This window comes from Emydura macquarii, unplaced genomic scaffold (assembly GCF_026122565.2).
Source record: "Emydura macquarii macquarii isolate MOO-44397 ecotype Brisbane River unplaced genomic scaffold, CSIRO-AGI_Emac_v2 contig_1041, whole genome shotgun sequence".
Taxonomy (NCBI): Eukaryota; Metazoa; Chordata; order Testudines; family Chelidae; genus Emydura; species Emydura macquarii.
In genome coordinates, this window is record NW_027131178.1 from 485,405 (window position 1) to 512,093 (window position 26,689).

Sequence of the window (26,689 nt, forward strand, 5' to 3'; positions counted from 1 at the left end):
TTAAGAACTCCATCAAGCAGTAATCAAATGTGCAGCCCTGGCATGTATATAAAGACATAGTAAGAGCTACATCTAAATAAACAGCGTGCTGGTATTGGGACATAACCTCAGATTTGCTCAGCAATGAGAGTATGTGAAGAATCATGCCCTATAGGCTACAATATTTAGAACCTGAAATTTGAACTTAGAAAACCCTTTTCATACGGCATCTTTTAGTAAAGCACTATATATAATCTACATCAGTTTTCTCTTTCCAGTGAATACAACATTTTAAAGTTACGTGTATGTGTGAATATATACATATATACGAACAAAACATGTGCAGACACATATATACACATACATTTTGATAGATAGATAGCTGTCATTATGCCTAATTTGTACTGATACAGTATCCAAACAGAACTGGAGTCCCAACTCAAGATATAAAATTCAAAACTATAATCACCTTGGAATAAGTGTCAACACAGCTCAGTTCTCAGCAGTGATACAATATACATGCAGTCAATTGGTGAACAGCATTTACAACTGTGATCACATTTACTTTCCTTTCTCCTGCATGTATTTGAAAATGTTATCCAAATTCTAACTTTATGATTATAGGTCCTGTGATATAGAGGACCACTTCTCACGTACCTTCCATAGCCTGTGGTCACGTTACAGGCAGCCTGCCTCAGTTTCTCCTCTTGGACTGTTCAAGAAACTCAAAGACCACTTTTATCCATTCCCATCCCTTCTCGGACTGTGCTTTATTAAATTAACAAACATTCTAAATTAAAGTTTTCAGGTTTATCTGAACCCTCCCCACACACAAAGGTTACTCTTCCTCCTTCCAGGCCCTACTGCCTGGGGCCTTTCTGGATTGGCAGGCCACTACCAGGCCCTTTCTAGCTGGAGTCTCAGGGTATGTCTGCACTGCAGTGTAAGCCCAGGGTTAGTGGGACTTGAGTCAGCTGACCTATGACAGGAAACCTGGGCTTGAGCATCTATATTGTATTTTAACCGTAGGTTAAAAATATTCTGACCTGTGCTCGAACCTAGGGTTCTGACGTCCTCATTAAAGTGCACAGACCTGAATCAAAGTAACGGTATCTCAGACTTAGAATCATAGAATATTAGAGTTGGAAGGGACCTCAAGAGATCATTGAGTCCAACCCCCTGCTCAGAGCAGGACAAACTAGAGGTGGTGGGGATTGAACCCACAGCCACGCAAAACATGCACTCAAACCACTGAGCTACCCCTGAAATGTATCTGCTCTAGCCCTAGGGCTATGGTGCATTGTGGGAAAACTTTACTGCCCTCCCTGGACATTAACAGGAGCTGTTCACTTTGCAAAAGGCTTGATCAGTTCACTCTCCTTTGGGAACCTAGGAGGCTCTCTGATAGTGTGCCTGCTGATCGGTGATCAGCACAGAATGGTTCAGAATCAGCTGATCTGAGCTGCTGCCGTTTGCCAAAGGGGGTGGGGCAAATTTCAATAGAATGGGTTGCAGATTGTTGGGAGAGAGAGGATTAAGGACGTTGTCCCATGGAATTGTGGGATACTTCCAGATGACTCCCGGGACCTGAGTCAAGTGGGGCTGCGGCTACCCTGAAATGTAATAGGGTCCTGGTCTGACTCGAGCTCGGACCCTTCAGCCCTGCAGGGTCTTGGGACCCTGGGTCCAAGCACTGGGTTAGTTCAATTGCAGTGTAGACGCAAGGGGGGATAACTTTGAGCCCAGGCTCAAGCACCAGCTTATGTTGCAGTGTAGACATACCCGCAGTCCTAACTCTCAGGACTCTGCTAGAGCCACTTCATTCCTAGAAGTCTCTAAACCCTGAGTATTTCCCCTTCATTGCAGCCTCCTGCTGCTCTTTATAGGGCAATCACCCTGATAGCCACCAGATGTGGCTTATTCTGTAATCAGCCCTTCGACTTTTAAGGGCAAGCCGTCCTGTTACAGGCCCAGTAAACACGGGTCTAACTTTAACCATATCTTAAGTAGTTCTGCTAAACTCAGTGGGACTAATCACATGCTTAAAGTCAGATATGGTCTTAAACGCCGAATCAGGGCTGTTATGTGTATTGCAATAGTGCACAAAGTCCCCAGTCAGGATCAAGACAGAATTGTCTGGAGGATGACAATTCTGATTAGTGACAACTTTTGAGGTTTCAGAATATTGGAGGGTTTTTTTTGTTGTTGTTCCAATGTGGAACCAAAACTAAATCAATTGAATGTCTTGGAAAACGGAATTGTGTCAACACAGGTGTTTTCAGATTGAAGAACTGAGCTTTTCGATTCAGTCTCTCTCTCTTTCTCTCTGGTCTGACATGACCAAAGGTCTCTGGATGACACGTCTCCTCAAAACATTTTGGCTTTGATAAAATATCATAGCTTGATGAAATCAGATTTCATGGAAAATGTTTTAACCCGCTACGGATCAGGACTCTGCTATGCTAGGTGCTGTATAAATAGTAGAAGCCAGTTTCCATCTTCTAACTCAGCAGTATGTTTAGCATGCTGGGACATTTCCTTTGTTCCATTCAGGACTATATCTCTGCATTCCAGATCCAGAACAAATGTTTTTGAACATACAAGGAAAAATATGGTTTTGAGCAGCCAGACACAGATTGTGCTTACAAAAGCCGGTGTCAACTTGTGTCACATAATGAGTGTCATGTGATCAGGGTATGCATTCCGTTGATTCATGCATGCAATTAGGCGTATGACAGCCTGATTTATGCAGACAGTGTGGGGTTTGCATGTGGAAATTGAAGATGTTTCTCTGTCAGAAAAAAAACTTAAGGGAGAGTGATAGCAGCAGCACCCTGTAAGTGGAAAGAGGTATTAGGGTAATTTGCACCTCACTCCAGCAGGTTCAGGGAATCTGGCCCCACCTCTTGGTATTTGCTGATCCCTTGACTCCTCACTTAAAATAGGTTTCACTGGAAATTAAACTGGGGAAACCCACCCAATCAATAAAGATAAAAAGGAAAATTCAAAGATGTGCAGTTGAAGTGAAATCTACTACCTATCCTCACAAAGCCTCAGTAATCAGACGCCAGGGAATGGGGGAAAAATAGGAGGGGAGTTAGAGGGATGGAACGCCAGGGGAGTTAGAGGGATGGAATCTACCTTCTCACCATATGGGCTTCCCTGCAGCCTTTTCAGAGCTGCTATTCCAGCTGAAAGACTGGAAGAGTGGTCATTATGCCCCTCCAGACCTTACAGCGCCCCATATCTGGGTCACAAATAATGGCAGGTCAGATGGGCCAGAATTCGGTATCAGTCACTCTGGAATAACTGAGATCAGGAACGTATTCATACTGCAGTGACCTGTTCTTCTTATTTTCTTTTTCAATATAGCTGAAAAAAGTCTTTAAAAAAAAGTTCCATATAAACTGATTGACCTATTTTGTCTGCCTACAGGGGAAGCCTTGCATTTGGCCAGGGACTTTGGCTACACCTGCGAAACAGAGTTCCCAGCCAAGGCAGTCGGAGAACATCTTGCCAGACAGCATATGGAACAGAAAGAACAGACAGCGAGGAAAAAGATGATCCTAGCGACAAAGTAAGCAAGACAAATCATTAAACGCAAGAAACGTGTCCAGACGCTTTTCATTTGGAACATGGGAGGTTTATTATTATTTGTATTACAACAGCCCCTAGGGGCCACAAGTGAGATCAAGGCCCCTTTGTGCTAAGTGCTGTAGAAACACAGTAAGAGACAGCTTTTAACTCCAAGAGCTTACAATGGGACTGCTCACAGTGCATGAAGTTAAGCTTGTGCATAAATCTTTGCAGGATTGGGGCATAAATAGAAGGGAACATTATTAAAATGTAAGCTCTTTGGGGCAGAGGCCATCTCTGTGTTCTGTGTTTGCACAGTGTCCATAACAATGGGATCCTGTTCCACGATTAGAGTTCCAGTGTGCTACTGCAATACAAATAATAAATAATGATAATAATTATCCCAATTTCCAGATGTGGAACTAAGGCACTGGGGAGGAGGGGGCAGATCCACAGGAGGTGAAATTGTCGCAGTTCCAATGAAGCCCATGTAGCTATGACAATTTACACCAAGGATCTCCACCAGAGAGACTAAGGCCCAGATTTTTACAACAATGTAGGCGTTGCTGCACTCAGCATTGCAACGTCTAACTGATCTGGAAGCTTAACTAATTTTCCAAAGGGATTTAGGTGCCGAGGAGTTTAGATCTCGACTGTTGACGGGATTTACACTCCTAAATTTCTAAATCCCTTTTGAAAATGAGATTTAGGCTCCTAAATACATTAGGTGTTGTGTTACCAAGCACAGCAATGTCTAAATGCCTATAAAAATCTCGGCCTGGGTGACTTGCCCAACATCACACACAGGAAGTCTTTGGGAGAGCCAGGAACTGAAGCCAGCCCTTCTTAGTCCCAGTTCATAAGCTGATCCTGCCTCATTAGTGGCTGAAATAAATGGGAACAGAAGTGCCATAATATAACGGATGCAAAAAAGATGATGTGCTGGAAAGAAGGTATGGAGACTCATTGGACTTTATGGTCAATATACACCAATGGTTACAATTTTTCACATACTGTTGGAGCACAAGGATCTTTGTCCATTTAGAGCGGACTTTTGCTGTCATCGTGTCATTTTTATATCTATAACTATACGTGAGTCAGAGTCAAGACTTCTTCCAGTTCTAAGTAGTAAAGCACACCAACAGCTATTATCTAGTGTTCTGCATGTGGAATCCCTATTGATGCAAACGGGAGTTCCATGCATGGACTGGGAACAACACATGACTCAGGGTACATGTGTACATCATGGGCATGATGTGACCCTTTATTCATTCGTGGCACTAATGCCCTTTGAAAACATGGGGTAGAAAGGACGATGTGAGTGAAAAGTACTGTAATTATTATACTTCTGTTCTTCCCTCACGTATATCAGCTGTCTGATGCATCTCACAGCTGCAGGAATAAGTAAATAACCGAGAAGCTGCTAAAACACCACTTGGCTCGTTGAGAGTTGTGGAGCTACGTTTCTGGGTAAACCGCTGAGTATTTAGGGCTTGATTGTGCTTCCAGCATAGCCCTGAGCAAAGGGTGTTATATGCAAGCTGCACCACCCCAGGACTCCCCCAGGAGGGACGGTGAGTCAGCAACACCTCTCTGAGGCAACAAACTCTTCCACTCTCACTCCTTGCTCTCTGGAGATAATAAATTGCCTCTGGCCTATACCACCAACAAATTACTATCCTCCCCAGGCTGGTTCAGCACTACTGGCTGGCCCATCAGGGGACAGTTAAAGATCTGCCCATTTCCCAGCCCCTTTATCTATTTGCCAACCACCTGCTCTCAGAGAGGGTGGGGAGTAGTGGACACATGGAGTGCATTTACTTATGCATAACTGGACCCACAATCCAGCCAGTCCATCTGTGAGCCTAAAGAGGTTATTTTATCCGCCACACACTGCAGCACAGATGCATAGACCAAGTCACACTATAGCCCTTATTTATCTCATTCTGTATACACAATTCATTTAACTGGACAGAATAAAGAGGGAAGGAAACATCAGTTTAAAATGGAAGTGCTCTCTGATCCTTAATGCAACCATTGCTGTCATGATGCAGTCATGTTTGCAGGGACATAGAGATGCCATATTTCCACACCACCAGCTAAAAATACTAGCTAGTTAGTCAAAGTGGTCAGTTAATCATACCTTTAAAAGTAAAGATATTATTTATCATACTGCATATGGAGTGATTGATGTAGTGTAATGGACTGGCTGGTGTGTATGTTACCAGTGCCCTCTACTGGATGGATTTAGAATTACACCACACAGTATCATAGGCCCTATACCATTGTTGTCCCCAGATACTACAACAATGGGCATCATACAAGTTTTTATAATAAATAATACATCCACAACTACACTAATAACGAGGGTTCTCCATTAGCTCAGATGCCTAGGGCCTGTATTCATGGAGTAGGAGCGGAACTCTAGCCTTGCTGTTGCCATAGTTACCATTGTGTACACCATAATGACAACTATGAAGCTCTGGATAGTAATACTGCTATCAGAAATTGAACTGAAGTTCCTGAGTACCAGAGACACTCAAGGCTTTGTCTAACCTTACTCTACTTCATCCTATGCCATTTATACACTGGGCAGTCCAGTTCCTCCACTGATTACAGTCGCTTGCTAGTTGTAGTACTTCTTTACACATGAAGCCGGTGCATTCAATATCCTCTGTCACTGTCTTCTGCCAGTTTTTCTTTGGCCTTCCTCACTTTCTCTGCCCTCCTTTGAGTATCCAATTCAATGCTTGTATAGCATGCCTCCCATCTTCTATAAGGTGTACGTCTCAACCACCTAATCCTTCTTTCTTTGATTTTATTTTCTAACATGTCCAGCTCCGTCAGTTCTCTTACTTTCGTCTTGTTATTTTATCTTGCCATTAAACGTGTAGTTGTCTAAGGAAGTAAATGAACTGGTGGGTAGGTTGCTGCACACTGGCCTCTACTGGGCAGGATCAGAACTGCTTAACTGTATGCTCCTGATAGAGCTGGTGAGATTTTCTGAATTTCGAGTTTTTTTACAAAAATATGAAAAATGTTGACAAAAAAGTTTCCCAATGAAAATGTTCACGTTTTTCAATCAGCTTGTGGAAATTTCTTAACAATCGAAAAATGTCAGAGAGATTTCAACATTTTTTTGAAATTTTGAAAAATCAGCAAAAAAAATCTGCTTTTTGTTTGCTTATTTCACTAGACTACTCATTAGCATTATGCTGAAGATTACTCTTTAGTTCAAGTGATAGGGGACTTCACTTATGGAGCAGTAAGATTTGAATATTAGCCTCACTAACACTGTGAAGTTCCAAATTGTTTTTATTTATTATTTACATTTCAATACTGCCCAGGATGATCAATTCTGGACCAGGATCCCACTGTACTAGGCACTGTACAAACACAGAACAAAAAAACAGTCCCCAGCCCCAGGAGTTTATAATCTAATAAACTGTGATGCACTATCCAGGGACAATCATGAATTTGTAGGTGACCACGGATGTGCTACAGGCTCAAAAGCTGTAGAACCCCTGCATGGAATAGTTCAAAAATCATACCACTGACTTAAAGTGGAGAGAGAGGGTACAACTTTTATTGGTATTCACTGTAGATATAATCAAATGTTAAAAATCCGTAAACACACAAGAGACAGATAATTCAATTCCCCAAGGAGCCATAAAAACTAATTACTCTGTCAGGGCCACAAAGCCCGCATGGGATCTTCAGTTATTTACACAAGTCCCGCACAGATCCACTTCACACACACGCACTGTTTCAAAGTATCCTCTTTTTCAAAAGAGCCATCGAGCCTCAAACAAACCCGATGCACTGCAGGAATATCTACCTGGGCAAATCTGCGTGAAGTGCTTCCCATCTCACCTCTCAGACCTGCAGCTGGAGCCCACCTCAGGCTCTGAATGGCCAGTGGCAGATGCTTCAGAGGGAGGTGTACAAAACATCTAATTCTGCAATATTATAACATAGAGGAAATATCTTTATGACCTTGACTATTAATCAGCTGATGCATGACCATGAAAGACCGGAGAACTATTTTCCAAGTCAGAAACTTATTATGTGATGTCTGAGGGAGAGGAAGGATTGTGTAGCAGTTAGGGTGCTTGCCTATGACTGGAGATACCTGGATTCAAGTCCTATTTTGTGACAGGCTTCTTGAATAACCTTGGGCAAGTAATTTAGTCTTAGTCTCTGTGCTTCAGTTCCCCCTCTGTAAAATGTGGGTAATAGCACTGCCCTGCCTCACGGGGGTGTCGTGTGGATGAATACGTTAATGACTGGGAGATGTTCAGCTGCTAAATGCATCTTGTGGAAAGCCTAGTTGCCCCCAATGTAACCCATTACACAAGCAGTGTGGGAACATAGGTTAACCTGTCAAACCTCTGGCACAAAATAGGTGATGCCCTGCTATGCCATTGCCTCTATATCATCCACTCCCTTGCATGACCATCATTCAGCTAAGGAATAAAATACAGCTAGGGAACTAAGGTACTAGGCTTGTTCAGTCTACAGAAGAGAAGAATGAGGGGAGATTTGATAGCAGCCTTTAACTACCTGAAAGGGGGTTCCAGGGAGGATGGGGCTAGGCTGTTATCAGTGGTGGCAGATGACAGAACAAGGAGCAACGGTCTCAAGTTGCAGTGGGGGAGGTCTAGGTTGGACATTAGGAAAAAGTTTTTCACTAGGAGGGTGGTGAAGCACTGGAATGGGTTATGTAGGGAGGTGGTGGAATCTCCATCTTTAGAGGTTTTTAATCTGTGGCTTGACAAAACCCTCGCTGGGATTATTTAGCTCAGGTTTGTCCTACTTTGAGCAGGGGGTTGGACTGGATGACCTCCTGAGGTCCCTTCCAACTCTATGATTCTATGATTCTACTATGGTGATGTGTACATTAGCATTACTTTCATTGACACATAGATAGATAGATAACGTTTGAATGAGTTATTCTAAGTCACCAATGGATGATTGCTTGCTTGCTTGCTTTCTCCAGTATTTGCTTATACATCAATGAAAGTAATAAGAGATTTACTAAGAGTATGTTGTTCCTCACAATATCACCTGAATTCAGGCTCTGAATGGAGAGAAAATTTGAGAAAATAGTGACCTTACTCAGAGTTGCAGATATTCCATGTGTAGCAAATCAGACTTCATCGAATGACATGGTTTCCTGCAAATTCTTGAATCAGCGCTAGTGGGCATTGACATACACATAAAGTGAATCAGACTTTATTGAACTTCAGAACAGGTCAGCTAAGTCTGAAATGTGGGTGTGAGTTCTGACTGGTTCTAACATCACACAGCTTAGTTTGCCCATCCCTGGCAACAAAGGAAATAATGTTTTCAAATGTGAATTGAGCAGATTTGTGGTGGAGCCCCCAAGAGGTGTACATTCAGTGGGGTAGGCACCCAGCCTCCCATTTGCAGACCTCCTTTGCATCTGCAGAAATTGAAGAGTGGGATGTAAATCTGAGCACTTGCACCATCTGATTTGCACCTCAAATTCAGATGCAGCTGCGGGGGGGAGGTGAATTTGGTGGGTGCAGTGGAAAAAAGGGTGCAAATGTTGTGACTGCAACTTGCACCCATCACAGGAAATAACACTTATGGCAATGTACCCAACTAAATCATAACAGTCCTCGTATGGCCATGCGCTGGCATAAAGCATCGCTCACACCCCTGCTCGGTGCTGCTCAGACTGTGACGGTGGCCGTGGTGAGGGGCTGGGGCAACTGGCTGGATAGTGTTAGCTGCAAGCAAGTGACTGGGGAGACAGGGGGAAGAGAATCAGCTAGGAATGTAGCCAAGCGGGTGGAGAAGGGGTAAGCAGTGGGAGAAACCCCGGCCCCACCCTCTCACTCCCTGGTCTGAGTAGATGACTGGATGCAGAGCATGGAGTATGCTGCTCCATGGAAAGTAGCAACTCGTTTCCCCTTAGAACATGAGAGGGCCTGTGCCTCTTTGAGTTGCAATTCACTCTCTGGTCCGCTCCTGAGGTAGTGTGTCTATGTGCCAGCCCTTAGTCAGGGTTGCCTGCAGAATCACAGTTTAGACCACAGCGAGTAACTATGGAACCCCATGGTGTCGCTTTTCCAGAGACACTTCTCTGCCTGGGAAGCCACTTTAAAGTAGGTTACTGCTTTCTGTCAGTTTTCATGTATTATGTAAAGCTGTTTTTCTCCCCCTTCAATCTGCAGCCCCATTTAACAACTTTTGACATGCTAGGAGGGAAGAGATGAGAACCGAGCACTTGGCTCAGTTCTGACACTTGCCATAGTCAAATCCTAACAACTTTTAAGCTGAACGTTTCCAACAGGTAGAACCTGGAGGTGTGCTGGGGGGTGAATAGAACTGACAGGCATCCTAGGTGTGTTAGATCATTTATAAGCCAAAGCTCTTGACTGATTTGTGTTGTTAAAAGAGGTTTTTTTTTCCCCCCCTCTAAGGGCCTGATTTATTAAAACTGTATACTCCGTTTGCATACACTTCTGTGTAATTTTACTAGAAAAAGTGCTGAATGCCTCTCTTTGGATAAAAGTCTGCACTGATGCAATCCTTTCAAGTCAGCTCGCAGAGCCATAATCACTGCACCCATTTACAAGAGGTAGGCTGGGTAAACCCACACAAGCATGGCAGCTCCCACTCTGTTACTGCTAGTAGTTTATGGGGTTACACCTTTCTCTTAAGGGAGTTATGGTACCGAAGATCCCATGTTCAAACCCAGTAGATGAGACGAGGGAATTCATTAGAAAGGTGGCATCCAAAAGGAATTGAACTTTAGTAGGCCTCAGTTACGCAGGATGAGATTGTTCTAATAGCAGCGTTGTGTAATGGACACTTGTACACTTCTCTCCAGTGACTGTTCTGCAAAAAGATAGCAGCCCACTGTTGCTGCAAATTAATGGAGCTACCCCGTTAGCCCAATAGAAGAGAGATTAGAGCTGATCAGAACATTTTTGCTTAAATGAAATTTTGCCAGAGTTTTGTGGAGATCTATTGCTTTTGAATAAGGTTTTATGAGGCAGGGGAGGCAAGAGAGAAAGAGAGGGGCAACTTCTTTATACTCTGTAGCCTGATGGTGCGATCCTTTAGGTGGGATATGGGAGATCCCGCTTCAAGTCCCTGCTCTGCCTAATATGGGATGATATGGGATGAAATACTTTCCTCTGAATCAGGCCTAACTCCCAAGGGATGGGGACAGAGCTCAGATTTCAGCCTGAGGAGAACATTTTGACACACTTCCATTTTAGTGAAAACATTCAAAAGTTTTTGGTATCATTCCAATGTGGTGCAAAAATAGATTTCAAAATCTCCAAGGATGCTGCAATATGGAATTCCTGTCTTCTGATCAGCTCTAAGAGAGAGGTCTGTGTTGAGTTGTAATAGTTTCTGGGTTCAGACACTGCAGAGGACCCACAGGTAGTCAAGACATAGACATAAAGCACAGCAGCAGGGGCAAATAGCTCTGGGAACTGCTTCACAGTTCCCATTGCTGCATTTGGATGTAGAGCTGGGGTTAGCAGGACCCACAACACGAGGCTAGGCAAAGCACTTATGCACAGTTAGCCAATCTGCACATGCAAATACCATCTTGCCTGTACAGTATCCATACAACTTTTGCAGACAAGAGTAGGGTATGTCTAGTGTGCTAACAGGCTTTCAAACATACTCTGCCTCTAGTGTAGACACAATTTAACCCTTTAAGAGTGTGTTATCTGACCCAACTAACACATCTTTAAAAGGGGTTAAACTATTCCACACTAGGTGCAAAAATCATGTTTAAAAACGTCAGGAAACCTTTTTCAAACACAACCTATTTTCTTCGTCTAGACAGGGAGTGTTACAGAAAGACTTGTGATGATTCTGCTGACACGTCTGTCTACTGATGCTTTTGGTCATTTTTTGCTGTCATATATTCTTGCACTCTAAACCATCTTTGTGCTAAAGCTGGCCTGAAAGATGCTACGCACAGTAAAGTTACATTGTTATGATGTTTGGTGTGGGTATTAGCCTCACAACAGAGATTGCATGGATTCCTTTTAAATGATTACCCTTTCCTTTTAGACAAATATGTAAAGAGTTCCAGGACCTATTGAGTCAAGACAGATCGCCCCTCGGATCCTCAAGACCAACTCCAATATTAGACCTCGATATCCAGAGACATTTAACACACTTCAGGTATGACCTTTGAAGTCATTTTGTGGTGCAACTTCCCAAAGAAAGACAAAGGTTAAGGTTAACTGAATAGGAGAGATCTTGGCGAGGTGGCTGGGAAGTCTTTTAAACTGGATTTCTCCTACAGGAACTACTAGATATTTTGTTTCTGCTTTGGAGGACAAAATTCCAAAGATGGATCTCATAGAGACTCTTCATTCAAATACAGTGGCACCTGTTCTCTTATCTTCCTGCAGCTCAGACTTCGGGGGGGGGGGCGTGAACAGCAGTGAGTCGTGCTGTAACGCCTCCATGTGGATGCTGCAGGCGTGAACTAAAAAGTTCCTAGTTTGCCTTAGGTTGCCAGCCCTCCAGGATTGTCTTGGGGTCTCGAAGAATTAAAGATTAAGCTTTAATTAAAGATGATGTCATGTGATGAAACTGCCAGGAATATGTCCGACCAAAAATGGCAACCCTAGTTTACATGAACATAGTCCTCTTCAAACAGGACTACTTTAATGTGAAGTATGAACTTTTTACTTTGCACCTCCAGCGTCCATACCAGGGAGCTACAGGGTTGCACTTTGGTGCACCCTGCTATTCACACCCCTGTTGTCTAAATCGAAGGGTAGTGTACACATCCTCTAAGATCCACAAGAGGGGAAACATATTTAGCACCAGGAGGCCTTAATTGAGATTAGGGCCTCACTGTACATACACATAGTGACCGACAGGCCCTGCTCCAAATTGCTTATGGTATAAATAGATCAAAGGTGGAAGCAACGGCACCAGAACTGGTGGCCTACCCACTTCTACAAAAGTTCCAGCAGCCTTGGCTGGAAGAAAGGAAGTATTATCATGCCCATTTCACTTGAGGTACAGTGAGATTTCAAAGATAATCAGACACCTAAAGATGTAGGGAGACAGCTAGTGGGGTTTTCAAAAGCATCTACGTGGCCAAATTCTTTTTGACTAAAACAGGAGTTAGTTAGGTGCTTTTGAAAATCTCACTGGGTGCCCATCTGCATTTTTAGGCACCTTTGAAAATCAGGGCCTAAGTGACTTGGCTAAGGTCTATGGCAGAACTGCAGATGGTACCCGGGTCTCCCAATTCCCATTCCGATATCTTGATCACAAAAATCATCCTGCCTCCCTTCACGTGTAAACTACCCTGAACTTCATGTGAATTCTGTGTCAGCCAGACTGCCCTTGCGTGTTTTCCCACAAGACAGGGATAGTAGCAGTATGAGCTTTGCATCATCCCGGTGCCGCACCTCAGCCCTGACCTGGAAGACGGGAGAGGATAATTGAGTCTTCTTGGTTCAGCAGTCCCTGGCTTCTCTGCTGAGACAGCCAACAAAGCTGCTGGTCATTGCCAGTGGAGGAGCTGGTTTCTGTGCAGTGAACCACTAAATAACTTGACGGACATTCTCAATTTATTTCACGTAAGCCTCTGAGCAGCCATCAAATGGTAACTGCTAAGAGCTGCGTGAAAACAGTTGCCACACTTAGCCATTTGGAGTTTATCATGCCAACAAATGGCATTGGTCCTACAAAACCCAGGAACAATGCTGCATACTCTTTAGCACTGTCTACTGGTACATTATCTATTAGCTAACTACACATGCACCTCTCTTTTATGGTACACTCATATAATAGTAACGGCTTTCAGTCTTTACCATCCTGGACTGAGGTCCCATTAAGGCCATGTCTACACTAGTCAGCTTACAGTGGCACAGCTGTACTGATGCAACTGCACCGCTGTAAGATCGTTCCTGTAGCTGCTCTGTGTGGATGGGAGAAAGCTCTCCTGTTGACATAATAAAACCACCTACACCAGTGGCGGTAGCTATGTCGGCGGGAGAAGCTCTCCTGCTAATGTAGCGCTGTGCACACTACCATACATGCTGGCATGTATGTCGCCCATGGGGTGGTTTTTTTTCACACACCTGAGTGACATAAGTTTTGCTGACATTAAGTGGTAGGGTAGATATGACCTAATAGTCCTATGAGCCAGGCAGTTCTCAGTGCCTCAGAGGTCTTGTTTCCCCTTTACTCACACACACACAGAGCTCTAGTCAATCGTAAATGGGACCGTTCTGTTGAGGGAAAGGATAAGCCACATTATAGGCACACAAAGCAAATGTGACACAGAACTGCTAATCACTGTATGTTTTGCACATTCCATTAAGTGGGATTTAAAGAGGACACATGGGGAATGGACAAAATACTGAAGTCAAGTTTCCCATCCTTAGCTTCTGTGCCCTGCCATACAGACTTCATTCCCAGATGCCAGCATATCCTCAAGGATGCTTAACTTTACACCAGACCTTCAATGGGACTACTCAGGCGCTTAAATTTGGGTACATGCTTGAGTACCTTGCTGAATCAGGGCCTAAACACAGAGCTTCCTTCACTGGTTACTTGATTGGTTTGGGCCCTGAGGGGGTGTACATCAGACATCCAAAGCCAGCTAGTCGGTAGGTGAGGTCAAAGGGGGTAAAAAATCTAAATAAGGGGGTAAACAATAAAATAAGAAATGGCTTTCAACCAGTTTATGGAAGTGGTGGTTGTAATCTGAAACTGAGTCAGGATTTCAGATCTGGCCCCTAACTCTATAATGTGACAAACCAATTCCTGGATCCAAACACCCTGAACTGTTGGTATGGGCTTGGACCCACCTTTAAATTCAATGTTGTCCAGACTTTGATCCCAGACATGGATACTAACATTCCAGGGTGCTGCTATGCCTTCTAGTGGTCATGCAGAGAAGCAGTTGCTCCTCACTATCCTAGCGATAGGAAGGGACTTGATCGAAAGAAGCAGAAGACTCTGTGTGTTCTTGACTCCCAACACAGGTAGTTCAGCGGGTCAACATCCACTACATTGATAAAAGAAGAAAACATCCATACCAATGGGAGACTCCCAAACTATAGACTCTAAAGGCCAGATTTCTTTTGGCATTGAGTTTTCCCAGGATTTGCATGCTCGCTTCCTGAACTAAATGTGGATTCTGTCTTCAGTTGTGGAAAAGTTCTTCCATAAGGCCTGTTTTTAACTCATGTAGTTTCTCTTAGGTTTAGTATATAGAAAGGAGACTGGAAGCTTCTGTTTACTCTCTCCTAAGACAAGAACAAGGGAATGTTGAATTAAATTGCAAAGAAGAGCATGGTGAGAAAAGAGTGTAACAGGATTCAAAGAAAGCCTGCACATTTACACGGACAACTCAAATGTCCAGAGCTAGAAGAGTAAACAAGAGATTTGGAAGGGATATAAACTCTCAAGCACAGAGCAGAATCTAGCCTTTATTTATTGGGTACTAGGAGGAAATTTGCTCTAGGAACAAGGCTATCCCATAGCTGCCAACTGCAGAGTTTCTTGCATCTGGTATTAGCCAGCATCAGTGACCAGATGCTGGGCCAGATGGACCACAGGTCTGACAGAGTGTGGTCATTCCTATGTTCCAATGTTTTAATTGTTCAACATCAAATCAGGCAGTGGCATTTCTCATTTAGGCCCCAAATCATCAAGATACTTAAGCATATGCTGAACTTTAAGTACAGGAATAGTCCCATTGAAGGAATCAGAGTTTCTAGGTTTGCTCAGACACAAAACTCAAAGCTCACACAAACTGAAAGCAAGGAAAAACTTCAAAGAAACCCCCTGTGAGCCTGAAAACTGCTGAGTTTCACACAGCTGTAGTAGAGAGGCATGAACCACAGGCTCACCTACACTACTGATTCAACCAATTTTGTGCAGCTAGCTTCTGACATGCCTATCTGACCTGAATACAGAAAACATGGTTTCAGCAGCTCTACACTGCAGGTACAATGGTGTGTTAACTGTGTTCGACCATCCACTGATACCATGCAGCCATGTTTATATCTGTGCACTACGTGAAGCTCTGAGCAGTTATTCTATACTGTGTGAGTCTGGATGGAGGAAGTGGAGTGTTTTTCAATATTCCTGTTGTCAATGCACTCTGAGATGTCCCACTGCAAAGATAATGGGAAGTAGAAGTGCTAAACTTGGTTGCAAAAGCATAGTTAGGTTTTGAGATCTACACTACTAAAGGATCATGTGAGGTCTAAGTTAAAGGATAACAATTACATGAGATATGTGACAGGCAGCAAATGTTGGTAAATGTTGCACAGCCATGGGCTAGGAAATGTGCTACCACATTGTGTGTGGCTATGTTTGGAGTTATCCATTCCATAATGTGGCTGTAAACATAATGAAAGACTTTAGTATAGACAGGCCTTATAGGAGAGCTCTTCCACAGCTGAAGGCACAATCCATAATTTAGTTCAGGAACCAAACAGGCAAATATTGGGAAAACTCAATGCCATCCAAAAGCTCTGCCTCTAATGACTGGACCACATATAGAGGTTTATGAGTCTGCTACTACTATCTTTTAGTGCAAATGGTGGGTACTCATGCATCATGAACTAGAGACTTCAAGTTCAAGCCCTACAGTGGTGAGAACCTGTTGATGAGGTCCTAATTACTCTTGCACAGATTTTTATGTCATCAAACCTTCTGCAGGAGCTCACTAGTGGTCAAACATGAGTATATGAATTTTCAATAGGAAAGAAAAATCTCTATATGTACAAAATTATATTAGCAAAAAAAAAAAAAAAAAGGGGTACCCAAATGGCTTCTATAATCTTGAAAGATCAGGGTCCCCATTTCCAAACTCACTTTCACATTCTGGCTATTCCCAAAGTCTTCATAAGCAATGGAAGCAAAGTGAAATGAAATGTTTAATTGGGGGATTTAAGGAAAATGCAGGCGAACATCAACATAACAGACTTTGCATGCTTTAAATTTAGGCCCTAGATATCATAATGATGGCTGCTTTCAAAATAATGTGAGCATCATTTGGATGTGAACAGAAAGAAGGAGGTTGCCAAGGTAAGTATCATAAAGTACAAATATGACTAGTGATTTTGGATGCCTCAGGTTTTGGGTACCCAATCTGAGATGCCATAAAGATGCCTGATATTCAGAGGGTGCGTGCTCAGTATTATTTTTTAAATCAACCACCCTCAGGATGTCCCTTATGAAGCACCCAAAATCTGAGGTCCCCCAAATCACTAGTCACTTTTGAAAATCTTGGCTTAGGGCTAACCTTATATCTGTTGCTCACCCAAAACTCCCATTGAACTTGATGGGAGGGGTTTGTGTGTGCATGCGTGTAGGTGTGTAAAATGCAAGACTGGGCCTTTAACTTACTGAATCTGAAAGAATTTTAAAAATCTATGGTGAAATCCTGCGCTATTGAAGTCAATGGTGAAATTCCCATTGCCTTCAATGGAGTCAAGATTTCAGCTCTAATTCGCTTTTCAGTTCATGAAAGATATAAAAATCTTAAAATAATATAAAATATAAATAATATAAAAATCAGTACATTACTTATCTATTATCTTTGGATTTGGAACAGCAAAAAGCGCCCAGGCGCAGGCTCCGGGCCCCTCACCACTTATTTAAAATTACAAAACCACAAATACAAATTTCACTCAGACCGTTCCTTTTGCCAAACAGAGCTTCTAATCAATGCTAGCAGCCTTCACCCCTCATTGCCATTTATTGGCCTGTAGCTCAATCCCTCTTCCAAGGCCAGGTGAAACAAATGCTTAAGGAGTTGTTAAAGATACAATTCTGTCACAGTGGTCACCATTTATTTCAACTCGACCATGAAAGGCCACTACTGTCACAGACCCATCAATTTTTGCCATGTGTATGGACTAGCTGGCATGCATTAATAGTTTGTTAATTTGTTTTAATGTTGTCCTGTTTCAAAGAAGACTAAAGCAAAGTGAACTAACAAATTGTTAATGTGCTGCTGCTGGGTCCACGAGAACAGTTCATTAGTTTGCTTTGGTCCAGTCCCATTTCAAAGAGGATTAGATCAAAGCAAACTAACCAACTTCTAATTCACGGCAGCAGATACCACCTGGTTGCTGCGACTGTCGTGTGAAATTATCTATTTTTTACCATGACTGTGCCATGGATTATCCATCATTTTACTATGACAACATCTTTTCTATAGTAATGGTACATGACAGGATATGTGTGATGCTGTGGCATCACAACCACAGAGATGTACCTTGAAATGTTCTGTATAGGGTACTTATATGTTACCCATCACTGTAGTATATGACTTCACAATTATTTCATGTATTTATCCATCTCCACACCCCTCTGAGGTAGAGAAGTGCTATTATCCCCATGTTGTAGATGGGGAACTGAAGCACAGAAAGACTAAGGCCTAGATTCTCAAACGTATTTAGGTTCCTAACTCCCACTGACCTTTCAGGATCTGGGCCCAAGAGACTTGCCCAAGATCACACAGGATGGCTGTGGCTGAACTGGTTTTTGAACCCAGGTCACAGACTAGCACCCCAGCCATTGGACTATCCATCATCTCGTAATGCTTCCGCCAGACTCCAGCAATATGTGAACGTTACAAACCTTTCTCTGAACTCGATTGGAGTTTTACATGATGGCCCCCATAACCAGGCCAGTTATGCATGGTGTTGGGATTGATTATATGTTTTTCATAGCTTTAATTGTTTGGGGAGGATGGGCAGAGGGGACATGAGATGCCAGGGCCACCATCATTCTTTTCAGAGTGGCTCTTTTAAAACCATATTTACATTACAAAGCCATTGAATATGGTGACATTTCACCAGGGACCATCCCTGAGTGATGAACTCTTCCCAGAATGTCTTCTTCATTATCTCTTTGTCCCCAGATTATATTTAATCAAAGCAAAGGACCATATTTTTTTTAAATTTAGGTACAAATAATTCGTCATGGACTAAGGTCACCAAAATAAACAAAGAAGTGAGGTTTTCAAAAGCGCTTAAGGCCTGATCTACATGCAGTTTTTGTACCAGAGTAACTATGGCCTGCTGTACACTTAAAATATAGGTCTACATAGCTATGGTGATCAGGGGTGTGAAATATCCACATGCCTGAGTACGGCAGTTATGCTGACCTAAATCCCTAGTGTAGTCACAGCTAGGCTGATGAAAGAATGATTCTGTGGACCTAGCTACCGTTGGTCAGGTAGAATTACTACCGTAACAGAAAACCTCCTTCTGTCACCGCAGCATATGTCTACACTGAAACATCACAGTGAGATAGCTATGGTGCCGTATCTGTGTCAGTAGTATAGACATGACCTATGTCTGTTTGGCATGTGATTGTTTTACTGATATAGTTATATTGGAACAACCCCTATTGTGTTTATACTGGTATGAATTGTTCCTCTTCATCTACAGAAGTAAGCTATATACATCTAAGCACCTTTACAACAGTATAACTGTGTCCACACTAAGGGTACTGTACCACTTTAATTATACTGATATTGTTAAAGAGAGACAACTTTTGTTTGTAGACAAGGCCTAAGTGATCTAGGAGCAGAGATCCCATCAATGGGACTTTTGCTCCTAAATCACTTAGGTGCTTTTTAAAAACCCACTCTTAACTTGTATTATTTCTTTAAAAAATGTTTCTGTAAAGGTGACATCTCAATGTTGCCAACGCTCACAATTTTATTACTGGTTTCACAATAATTGGTATGTTACCTAAAGTTCCAGCTTCTGGAATCAGGTGATGTGAAAAATGGCATGGTGGCATTAGAAATATTATTTTCTTGCAAGTGATACTTGTATCAGTGGGGGGAAATGACAAAAGAAGCAAGAAGAAAACCCTTGGAAATCTTAAGTAAATCGAGAAATAAAATAGGTTCAAAACATTCAGCAAAAACAATCAGCATACTTGTGAATGAAAAACAATCAGCTTGTGAAAAAACAATCAGCATACTTGTGAATGAAATTGTTTTCTGCCTAACACTCTGGATGATACAAAGCTACTTTCAACTGGCATTTTTTCAGCAGGCATTTTTGTCACTTGATAATCTCTGTGATGGAGGTTGTCAGTTTCCTGTGGCTGGCTGGCATGATATTGACTTGATGACAAGGAAAGTGACATGCTAGAAACCAGAGGCATAAAGAAATAGGAAGCAGGGCGACTGTAACTTCCTTCTTTTTCAAAGTTAAGAAAAAATAAATACAATAGGTTTTGGGAGTCAACAAGTTTTTAAACTCTGATATTACACCCAAACTCAGAGCCTTACTGATGTTATCATTGCACACACCCCTACTCCATTTATACCACTTTCCCTTTGTCACTTTACCACCAGAATGTGCAGCAGCTGCTGTCTTGATCCCATTCCTCTTGCTTACTGAAGCCAGCCTTCAGTGTAGACACATGAATTGGAAGACGCCATGTCCATTAAGAAGTTTGTGATCACATAGCTCTGGCGCCATCTAGAGTTTTCCAATTTCCTAGAGCTCTTTCATTCTGGCTGTAGGTCTGATTATGCTACAGAAATCGCATTGGTTTCCTTGGTCAGTGATCTCCTGGGGACAGACAAAGGCTGTCCATACTGATCCTTTCTTTTTTTTATTAGCTGTCTTCGACACCATAGATCTCATAGCGTAGACTGTACTACTGGTCCAGGCAGCAATGGACAATAGAGTTCCTTTGGCTAAGGTTTTTTTTCATCTGCTTTCCCAAGGTCTCTTTCATGTAGCTTCCTGCAGCTGTCATTTGTCACCCTCTCCTTGGGCACTAGAAGTGAAAGGTTTGGGGTAGGAGGAGGCTGTAGTACCAGTGTTGCCAGCTCTCATGATTTTAATGTGAGTATTGTGATATTTGGTGCTTTCCTTAAAGCCCTAATTCCAGGAGTCAGGTGATTACATCACAATCTCAGCTATCATTGTTTTGAGAGAGTAAATGTCTAGCCCTTCTGTTTGTGGAGAAAAGTTGAGAAATGTCACCCCTAAGGTTCAAAAATCAGTAGGCAAATGAAAAGAACCTATAATTTATTATTTTTTAAAATCTTATAATTTTTAAGTAAATCTTGTGATTCTGGGGGCCTGACTCATGTTTTCTGACCATTTGGGGCTGGCGATACTGCAGTGCCATCAATATACTGATAATAGATACTCAGCTCAAACTCTCTTTTTCATCAGACCTCTAGAATGCAGTCCCTCTGCTGTACAGGTTGTCTGCCCAAAAGAGGGGTGCTGATGGTGGATGGGTTTAGCAGTGTACCCTGTAGTATTGTGTGTAGCAGGCACTAGCTTTTTATTTGTTCTCAAGTGAAATTCAGAGTGTTGGCAGTCTGTTAGAAAGCATTTTATGGTCTGGGTCTGGGCTGCCTTGGAGACAGTCTTTTTCTATATAGACACTCATGACGGGTGAAATCAGCCACAAGATTTGAGCTCTGTGGAACTGAAGCAGGATATTTTTGGTCAAGGTCCCTAGACTCTAGAGCTCTCTTTACTGCCCAACAGACTTCATATTTGCTCTCTATGGTGAGAGAAAGCCCATCCCTTTCTGATGGCATTTTTCTAACATGTGTTTGGCTATGCCGGGAGCTGACTGGGGGTAGCATCTTTGAGCCTGCAGGTTATCTGTATAGTTTTATAGGTTCTCTAGCCCTGAAGTCTCTGATACCTTTACTCATGCTCATAGGCATCTTACTACACGAATGGTCATGCGGTCTTGGTTATGCCACTCAACCTCAGGAAAGGTATCCAAATCAAGTCTTTCGATCCTATAGGCAATCTGCAAATTAAAAACAAAAGGACTCTTGGAGTCAATGGGACCACTTGTGGAGTAAGGTGCCACTCTGCATGAGTAAGGAAATCAGGATCTGTTTTCGTTCTCTCTTCAGTTGCTAGGATCTCATCTGGGAGCTGTCTTTGGTTGCTGCCAGTCATCTGCAGTGTGTTGTGAATTTTGGACAGTCGCTTATGTTTTTAGAGACGTTAATGTTCCCAGAAGCATGGGCAATTGGTGCAAATTTTATTTTTAAATGAGAGTATTAAAAATTGGTGCAGATGGCACCCCCCACGGAGAGCAAGTATGTTTCTTTCGCAATGCAATGGCGCTTCACCCACCTGCAGTGAGCAAGAGTGCTTGAGGTAGCTGCCAAACTAGAGTCCAAGCCTTCAGGCACACTGGGATATTTTAATTTTAAGTAAAGACATCATTAAAACATGAGCAGCCATAGCTGCATCATAACACTAGGCATACTTGTAGGCAGGAATATACGCTGGGTGTATTAAAGCATAATGGTTATAACACATTGACCCTATGTAACTTCTTCCATGTGAAGATTTCAATGCATGGTACAAAAACCAGTTAATTTGGCCTTGAAATATTCTTGTGATATAGTTCTGCCCCCATTTTGGAAAGGTGAAATGATTTGCTTAAAGGTCACCAAGGAGGAGGGTAGCAGAACTGGAATATCTGAGGCCAAGATTTCCAATCTCAACTGCTTGATTTTAGTCGCCTCAATCCATATTTAGGCACCTTAAAAAAGGTGATTTGAGCCACCCCAGATTGTATTGACTTCAGTAGGAGCTCAGCACCTTTGAAAATCAGGCCATTTTTCTTTAGGTCCATTGGATGCTATGGACCTGCAGTTAAATACTTTGCCCCAAGTCTTCCGTCTCCCAGGCCTGTGCTTTAAACATAAGGCCATCCTTTCTCCTCTGATTGAAATAAACTTACTGTTATTGGTAAATGGAAATTATCCAACCTTACCAGCATTTTCAAAGGATTAAAAAAAAAGTTGGGGGGGGGGGGGGAGGGAGGAAATTCACCAGAATTAAAGCCAGGTGAACTACTGTGATAAAGACTAATGGATATCTTCACTCAATCTCACTGTACCTCATCAATAAAATGGGGACAATACATTAGACACAGTGAGACTGGTCAAAAATTTGTCTTCAAAATTGTTTCTTTTGGGGAGGGGAGGCAGTGTATTATGGCAGTCATGTGGCTGAGGTGCATGATGGGAAATATAATCCTACCAGGGAGCCCAGCCTATAGAGAAGAATGGTAGTAGGAAGCACCTGAACTACAACTCCTGTGAGCAATTGTGATGCCATTTCAGAATCAAAATATTGGGGGTTTTGATTTTTTTAACTGAAAACTTGAACTTTTCCACAGAAAAGGAAACCATTTTCCAGTCAGCTCTAGTTCTGATGCTGAATGGTTTCACACCATGTTTTTAGCCCTTTTTCCAATCTGTGCATGGTTTACAGGTGGTGTACAAACAGTTCTCTTCATTATTCAAGATCATTCAACAAATGGCTTCTGCCTACACATATATACCTATGGGCTGCTGGCGAGCTATTCCCTGGGAGCCTTCAATGCTGTATTCCCTCTTTGCTCTTCATAATGTGACAGGCCAGCTGAGTCACACGTGGTATTGTTTCTATTCCCTGACTGGATGACTGGAATGTTTAAAAACAGAGAGGGGAGAGTTTGAATAAATCACCTCCACTCAATCCTTTGCTCAGGCTCATATTCTCACATATTCATGGGCCTTGGGCTTTACCACACTCACATGGGAAACAAACAAAATGACTGCACCATACTGGCAACTATGAAAGCAGATTCATAGCTCCCACTTGAACATAAGCTAACAAATATTTCTTGTGTATTCTGTTATACACAATCCTGGCTATTCCAAAATCATGAATCAGGCCCTGAAAGATCAGGAGAGTGTCTTAAAAATAATGAGATTAAACTTCTCCCTCCCCTTGACATTTGGGGTTCCTTGTATTTGCCTTCTGATGTTACAGCTGTTAGGGTTTGTATTTTAGATCTTTTCTCCACAGTCATGAGAGCTTGAAATTTACTCTACAAACATGTCAATTAAGATCCTGCATAATCACATGACTCCAGCAGCTTGGACTTTAAGAAAAACAGCAAATATAACATGAGTTGGCAATACTGGTATTCTTCTGTAAATAATAATGTTTTCTCCAGCGTGCCAGGCACTTTTAAAAAGTAAAAGAAGACACTGCCCCTGCCCTGAGGGGAAAAGATGCTACTGTATGAAAAATAGATTTGCCTTATTTATTATAACTAAAATAAAGGCCCAATGGTGCCTCCAGAGATTAGCAATCAGTAATTGTTAAGTAGTAATTTTTACTGTTTAATTAGTATTATTTCCCATCTGTAAAATGGGGATAATAACACTTTACCACCTTTGAAAAGTGCTTTGGGATGTATGTCTGAAAAATGCTACATAGGAACTAGATATTCCTCTGTTATTAGTGGTGGTGGTGGTGGGAACCCTCAGAGGACTGGGAGATTCAGATTCCAATGTCTAGGGACTTCTTCAAGGTGACTGAATGACTGAATTCTCCACATTTCAGTTGGATATCTCAAAAGAGCATGACCCGCTGTAAGATTTCTGGTACTTCCTGCTTCTAGCCAAAGCAGAAAATCAAGCCCGTCCGAAGCACAAGTGCCCTGCATTTGGAACTTTTCCCCTGCTCCCCATTCAGCCTCCTCCAACTTCTTGTCAACAAGCTCTGCCCTACCCAGCCTCTTCAGGCCCTTTCTTTGCTGCTTTGCCAATCTGTCCCTCACTCACACTTACTTCTAAAACATGTGGCTAGATTGGGGGAGCTAAAATGTGGAGGAGAATTCTCCTTGCTCTTAGGAAAGAGGAGGTGCTTTCCTGACAGAACTGCAGGTGTTTCAGTGCATTAAACCCCTCCCTTCAATCTCCACATCACAGGGAATCCCTCTCGGTAGCCAGTATTGTCAGTTGTTGGCTGCGTGTGTGTTCTCCCAGTGTGTATGCTATCCCAGCTCTGCACAGGTAACCGAGACACCAACCTACGATTGGATTGTCCAATAAGACCACAGATCTCTTTCAGCAATGAAAGCACCAGTCCAGCTTTATTGTCAAACAAGCACGGTAAAAAGCGTCTTATATATGCTACAAGTACACTTAATACATTTATGCCCCTGACAATGGTATTGGCTCAGTAAACGGCAGGACTTTCCATTCCTCACTAGGACAGACAAAGAGACTCCCTTTGAGGTGTGTACTGATACAAGCAAGTTGCGTATTGCCCCTCTGATGTGGTGAGATACCACCTTTTACCTTGTACCAGAGGGTTTGGCCAAAACATCTCTATCCAACATATTGTCATTTTGAGGGGTCAGTCAGCCCTTGTTATCTTTGGGGTATTGGGATGTTCTGGTACCTTTCTGGAATGTGCTTACGTGAGTGCTCTGTACCTAATGCTTCTTTAGGATTGTGTGTGTTTGCCAGTTTCTGTGAACTTACAGGCAGGCTCACAGCGCGACTCCTGCTAACTGTACTTTCTAACAGCAGGGCTTGGTTGCTATTTTAGCGCAGGCCTCATACCTGGCCTATTATACTGGACCTCATGTCTCAGGTTTCTCACTTTCTGCTAAGCCAGTTGCTTCTTAGCTGAAGAGATCTTCTTGGTGGCTCTTTGGTGCTTGTCAGTGCAGTTCCTTAGCCAGCCAGAGGAGTCACAGTTGAGCAGCAGGAGGCATTCACTTCCTGCAAGTATAATTCAGTGGTCAGTGTGTATATGTGTCTGCCCCTGATCCACAGAGGATGTGAGTCTGTTACACCTTGCTTGTCTACACTGCGTGGCTCCGTTGATGTAATGTACACAAGTTACATTACGCAAGTAAAGTAACTGACATCGACGTACTTTGCATCAAGTAGCCGTGCTGCCTTCACTATGGGAGGTGCTCTCCCATCGACATAGCTTATGCTTCTCGTTCCAGTGGGGTACCAGAGTCGCTGGGAGAAGCGCTCGGTAATTGATTGAGCGTATCTTCACCAGACCCGCTCAACTGATGCTGCTGCATTGATGGCTGTGACACCGATGGAGCTGCTCAGTGTAGACAAGCCCTGGGTCTTTATCTCAAGCTATAAAGACTTATGCCTTTAGCCTGTGAGGTCCCTGACTCAATCTTTGGTATTGCTCAAAACAGCAGCTGTCACATACCCCTGAATGTGCTCCCTCTTCAGTGCTCCCCCAGCAGGATTTCACCTAGTGTTATATCAAAACAGATGAACTAAACAATAGATGTGTGTGGCACTTTTAAATCTCAAAGCACTTTATAAACTATATCTGTGCAGCACTGCTAAAATGCAGCCACTTCTGGGGTGCAGAGTAGGAGCAGCAACAGGAAACACACTGCTATGATACTAGGAAAAACCTTTATCATGACTAAAAGTACCTTAGGATCTATGATGTCTTTGCATAACAGTCAGGCCGTTGGTTTTTAAAGGTCTCATCTGGAAGACTCAATAAACTACACAGAATTTATTTAATCTACCACAGAAAGATGTTGTTAACCTTACTGTGATTGAAATGCAGCAATTCCAGTGAGTGTAGGGGACGGATTCTCAGCTAGCATGAATTGGCATAGCCCCATTGAAGTCAATGGTGCTACATCAGCTGGGAAGCTGGCTTTAGGTGTTTCAAACCTGATCCTCTTATGGCAAAAACACCTCTTTGAAGTTGATCCAGTCTGGTTTTCTTTTATTTCTTTCCCCCAAAGGCAATAAATATTTTAGGGCAAAAGTCTTGAATTTCGCTATAAGAAAATCAGTGTACAGTAAACTCTTCAATATTTTTTTACTTTCTGTCTCTCTGTCTCTCTCCCATTCATAGTTTGATCACTCACGGCTTTGGAACGCCTGCAATATGTGCTGCCCTAAGCACTTTCCAAACTGTTCTCAGTGAAATGCTGAACTACTTGGAAAAACACACAGCGCACAAAAACGGAGGAGCAGCAGAATCTGGCCAAGGACATGCCAACTCAGAGAAAGCCCCCCTGCGGAAAACTTCAGAAGCTGCTGTGAAAGAGGGCAAAACAGAAAAGACAGACTAGCTACATCAAACAGAATCTATTTCCAGAGAGTCTTGCTGCTGATATTTTTCTTTTTTAAATATATATATCATTGCGGGTGATTTATCTCCAGTGGACCAAAAAACAAAAAACAAAAAAAAAAAAAGGAGGGGGAGAGAAGAAAATGATAAAAAAAAAACCCAACCCTGAGAAAAGCGGTGTAAAGTAATTGTGTGATGAAATT

General features: G+C 42.6%; 1 protein-coding gene across 1 annotated transcript in view; it reads left to right on the forward strand.

Moving 5' to 3' along the window:
- Positions 1-26,487, forward strand: part of TFAP2D (transcription factor AP-2 delta) — a 49,332-nt gene extending 22,845 nt beyond the window's left edge. Inside the window, exons 6-8 of the mRNA XM_067544976.1 lie at positions 3,415-3,556; positions 11,626-11,739; positions 26,268-26,487. Of these exons, the coding sequence (XP_067401077.1) occupies positions 3,415-3,556; positions 11,626-11,739; positions 26,268-26,487 (476 nt within the window). The remainder of the gene's footprint in view (positions 1-3,414; positions 3,557-11,625; positions 11,740-26,267) is intronic.
- The last annotated feature ends 202 nt before the right edge of the window (positions 26,488-26,689 follow it).